The sequence below is a fragment of the Anomaloglossus baeobatrachus genome, chromosome 3, assembly GCF_048569485.1.
Source record: "Anomaloglossus baeobatrachus isolate aAnoBae1 chromosome 3, aAnoBae1.hap1, whole genome shotgun sequence".
In the NCBI taxonomy this organism is placed as follows: Eukaryota; Metazoa; Chordata; class Amphibia; order Anura; family Aromobatidae; genus Anomaloglossus; species Anomaloglossus baeobatrachus.
The window spans coordinates 682947866-682952880 of record NC_134355.1 but is presented as its reverse complement, the minus strand read 5'-3'; the positions used below and the strand labels follow the sequence as shown (position 1 = coordinate 682952880).

The window sequence follows — 5015 nt, the reverse complement described above, 5'->3', positions numbered from 1 at the left end:
TACGCTTACATTCAGCATCCAAGGGTATGTATAGCACTGGCTTTAGTTTAGATTTGAAAATCCTGATGGTTGTTTCTCTTTAAAGATAAAAACACATCAACCACTTTTCTGTCAGTAATAATAAAATGCTTAGTCTTCTGTACCATTTCTAGAAAAAAACAAAAAACAATTACTGTCTAACACATGTTCCATAACATTTAAATGCATTGATAAAGTAAGATTGACAAAGCCAACTGTCATAAGTGGGGTTATGAGTTATAGAAATCGAATGTGGGGGGCCTTGGATTTCTGCCTGCACCCCCACTATGATCAAGTAATAAAAGCAGATTATCTGAAATAGAGCAGAGATGGCATCTGTAGAGAGGACTTAACAGGTAGCTTTCGATGTTGGATAAACATAGGAGCCAACGGATGTGTTCTCTATGCCTCCAGTGGCACATAGTTAAGAAACGCATGGGCATCATTCCTTCACCTGGTATAGCCAGTATGTCTGTACTGAAATGTCAGGATAAGGTTAAACAATATTTTAAGGATTTTTGTTATAAAATTCTAGTTTTGAAGAATCCATAGATATATCCATGATCGGGGAGAATATTTGCAACTGTGGGTAAAATTGCAACCGTTTTTATAGCTGGTAACCCACAGGAATGCAATATCTCCCTCAATTATTGATAAATCATATTTATGTGTGAAATGTACAGAATGACAGCCATATTGTTTGTAGGTGAAAATATGACCAACAGCAGAAATAAGAGCTAAAGCTGGGCTGGAATCAAATGTAATCAGCAGTCCCCCTTCTATCTCAGCTGGGGGAGGAGTGAGGGGACTGGTGAGACCCTTTAGAACATCTCCTCTACCGAATATCAGTGTCAGACCCCATGATCAGCAACGTGTATTGCAGATGTCTACATTTCGCCTGGAGTTCTCTCCCAGAAGCTCTCACGGATCCCACTCGTAAGACTCATCTGTATTTCATCCCTTTTATTTTTAACTGTTTTTTGCCTGTATGTCTGTCATTTTATTATTTAATCTTTTGTAATCTCTTCTATTTTGTATATTACATCTGAAATGTAATAAGTTTATTATGCTGCGCTCAACATGCCCACAAATCCACAAAGATGGTGAGAATATCCCACTAATGATGCAGAGGTTGAGAATAACCCACTAACAATGCAGAGGGTGAGAATAACCTACTAACGATGCAGAGGGTGAGAATAACCCACTAACGATGCAGAGGGTGAGAATAACGATGCAGAGGGTGAGAATAACCCACTAACAATGTAGAGGGTGAGAATAACGATGCAGAGGGTGAGAATAACAATGCAGAAGGTGAGAATAACCCACTAACGATGCGGAGGGTGAGAATAACCCACTAACAATGCATAGGGTGAGAATAACGAGGCAGAGGGTGAGAATAACCCACTAACAATGCAGAGGGTGAGAATAACCCACTAACCATGCAGAGGGTGAGAATAACCCACTAACGATGCAGAGGGTGAGAATAACCCACAAATCCTGAAGAGGGGGAGAATAACCTACAAACCGTGCAGAGGGTGAGAATAACTTAAATGTCTTACCTTGTGTATTCCAGAGTGTGTGCTGGTGTGTGACCCAGTGAAAGCATTAATCTATCAAAACGGCGAGTGGTGGCAATGAAAGTGCAGTAGATGTGAGACCTGGCTGCAAGGTACACTTAGCTAATTGTGACCTATTAAGACAGGTGAGTGGATAAGTGAGTGTGAGAAATGAAGTTCCCGTATACAATAGGATCAATGGCATGTGTTGCAAGCGAGTGGTGTTCATGACAAATTGGTGGAAGCGAAAGTGTTGTTCTTGACACCAACAGTAACCGAAAGTCTATTAAATTCTCCAGCAACCAATGTATTATAGGAATCGATCCCCAATTAGGCAAAAGTTCATTTTCTTTATCTTAGCCTCAAAAAAGATTTAAATAACTATACAACCAAAAAAGAGATTAAATGGAACCTGACACATCCCAAAAAGCGTTTAACTGGCAGTTATGGGGTAAATTTTCAGGTTAATAGTGTCCTGAAGACAAGCAGCCACTGCACTGAAAACCTAGCTACCAGTAGAAAATGAGTATTATTCCTCCCGTCAGCCTTTTGCGTCCGTCGTAGAGTCCCATCAGACCGGAAGGAAGAGCTGCTATACTGAAGTAGCAGTAAATTATCCGTGACTTGCCTGTAAGTTCTTCTTAAAAAAAAAAAAAGGTGATGTAAATACCAATGATGAGTGAGCACTACCATTCTTGGGTGCTTGGTACTCGTTAAGATCAGTTGGATGCTTGGATTAAAGGGTACTTTGCACACTACGACATTGCTGGTACGATGTCGGTGGGGTCAAATCGAAAGTGACGCACATCCAGCGTCGCTGTCGATATCGGAGTGTGTAAATCGTTTTTGATACGATTAACGAGCGCAAAAGCATCGAAATCATATCATCGGTGTAGCGTCGGTCATTTCATAATTTCGGAAGGACCTATGTTACGATGTTGTTCCTCGTTCCTGTGGCAGCACACATCGTTGTGTGTGAAGCCGCAGGAGCCAGGAACATCTCCTACCTGCATCCTGCGGCTCACGCCGGCTATACGGAAGGAAGGAGGTGGGCAGGATGTTTACGTCCCGCTCATCTCCGCCCCTCCGCTTCTATTGGCCGCTTGCCATCTGACATCGCTGTGACGCCGCACGACCCGCCCCCTTAGGAAGGAGGCGGGTCGCCGTCCAGAGCGACGTCGCAGGGCAGGTAAGTTCATGTGAAGCTGCCGTAGCGATAATGTTCGCTACGGCAGCTATCACAATAGATTTCAGCTGCGACGGGGTCGGGAACTATCGCTCTTGGCATCGCAGCAATCGGCTTGCGATGTCGTAGTGTGCAAAGTACCCCTAACACTACTCAATCCTCTGAGTATAATGGAAGTCAATGGGAGGCTCAAGCATTTTTCCAGAAGAGTTCATGTAAAAAGGCTCGAGTCCTCCATTGACTTTACACAAGTTGCGCCAATCCAAGCATACAAATTCTGCTAACGAGTACTGAGCACTCGAGCATTGTAGTGTCCACTCATCATAAATGCAAAAAAATTCAATAGTCCAGGATAACCCCTTTAGTAACAAATACAATGAAGTAGATAAAGCAGAAAACATTTACTCTTGTGTCGAACAATTCTACCAATGGGCGCCTTTCGTAAAAGCATGGACCATCGAGATACATGTCTTCTTTAGGTCACTGTTAGAAAGGATGATGTAGAGTGAATGCAATAACGAGGGGGAACAGGTTAAAATTGTACTTATCATTCTCCAAACTTTAGAGCTGTTTAGCTTTCCTGAAAAGTTCACATTTATTAGTATAAAATGTGTGATGTGTAACACAAAGAACAGGCTCATGCTCTTCACAGCACTGAAGTGGGGCTTTAAGTTTGGGCTTTGAAAACTGGACCCAGAGCTTGTCATCCGTCTGGTGTGCATCCAAAGAGAATAGAGTAACAGGCAGATTGTGATACAGAATATTAGAAATGGAGGACAGGATCCGAGGAGGAACAATTGGGATTGTTTTTGCAGAGTTACATAAAGTACATTATTGTATATACTTGCATTTTCCATTACAGCATTAGTTAAATTCTTTGGATCCAAGTCATAAATTTGAAATCCAAATGGGATCATACAAGATCCTGAAACAATCAGAGAAACCAAGAGGAACAATGGGACTCCGACAGAGAGCTTTGTCTTCAAGAAAGTCAAAAACTTCCAGTTGTAGCTGGTGATCTTCAAACAGTAAAAGACACAAAGGATGGTGGTGAACCAGAGATTAGTGAAACTAAAAAACATCATTGTGAGTCGTAGTGATATTACAGGGATTAAATACAGCAGAAACCGAGGATACCACTCAAAAAAAGTGTGAACGAAAATGACACAGAGAAGACATGAACTTCTAGACACCGATAAACAGCCAAGGATCTTGTGATAGGTATTAAGAGATTTCAAGGATTTCCATTTCTGAAGGACAGCAGCCAAAATCATCATATTTACCATGATCCCTGAAAAACATTCGGTATACAGCACCACTGCCAATACAAGTTCAAGATGAAAATCCATTGTATCAATGATGTATCTGTTTTCCTCCTTTATTGGATTCTTGATCTGACGTCTTACTTTTCCACGTTCTTCCAAGCTTTGTGTGAGAATCAGGATCTCTTGGCTGCTTTATAACACCGCTGTGTTTACCTCTCATTAAAATTCTTAGATTATTTTGGTTCTGTAGGCAAATCTGCTCTCCTGTAAGTTGTCTGATGAAAATATTAGAGTATAAATAGTCAGCTGCTAAAATGAGCCTGCCAGCCCGACAGGTGGTCCTTCCCCTTTAGGAGGCAGTTCATTTTCATTTTTGCTATTTCAATCTCTAACTTTCCTTCCAAGAGTCAAATATTTTATTATTTTTCCAGCAACATACAGTAAAGGCCAAAAGTTTGGACACACCTTCTCATTCAAACAGTTTTCTTTATTTTCATGACTGAAAATTGTAGATTCACATTGAAGGCATCCAAACTATGAATTAGCACATGTGGAATGAAATACTTAACAAAAAAGGGTGACACAACTGAAAGTATGTCTTATATTCTAGGTTCTTCAAAGTAGCCACCTTTTGCTTTGATTACTGCTTTGCACACTCTGCTGTATATATTGATCAACTTGTCATTTTCTCAAATTAATTATGGGGTTTGAATGATAAAGTTCACTTTGCTATATAGTGTATTGTAAAAAGAAAAAAAAAAAAAGGAGTCAAAGTGGTAAAAAAAATGAATTCCACCATTGCTTTTTCATTTTATTTAATTTCTATGGCATTAACTTTGTAATAAAAATGACTTGCCAATTTACCTCTTTAGTTCAGTATAAGTACATGAATACAAAATTATATTCCGACTAGTGTGCTTATTAGTGATGAGTAGAGATGAGCGAACCGGTCGTGGTTCGGCTCGAGTTCGGTTCGTCAAACGGAGGTCT

At 40.5% G+C, this 5015-nt stretch overlaps 1 protein-coding gene across 1 annotated transcript; it reads right to left on the bottom strand.

Annotated features, from left to right (window-relative positions):
• Positions 1–3182: 3182 nt before the first annotated feature.
• LOC142297411 (taste receptor type 2 member 2-like) lies at positions 3183–4109 on the bottom strand. The gene has a single exon (XM_075341639.1). The coding sequence runs from the start codon at positions 4107–4109 to the stop codon at positions 3183–3185; it is 927 nt and encodes a 308-aa protein (XP_075197754.1).
• Positions 4110–5015: the final 906 nt, after the last annotated feature.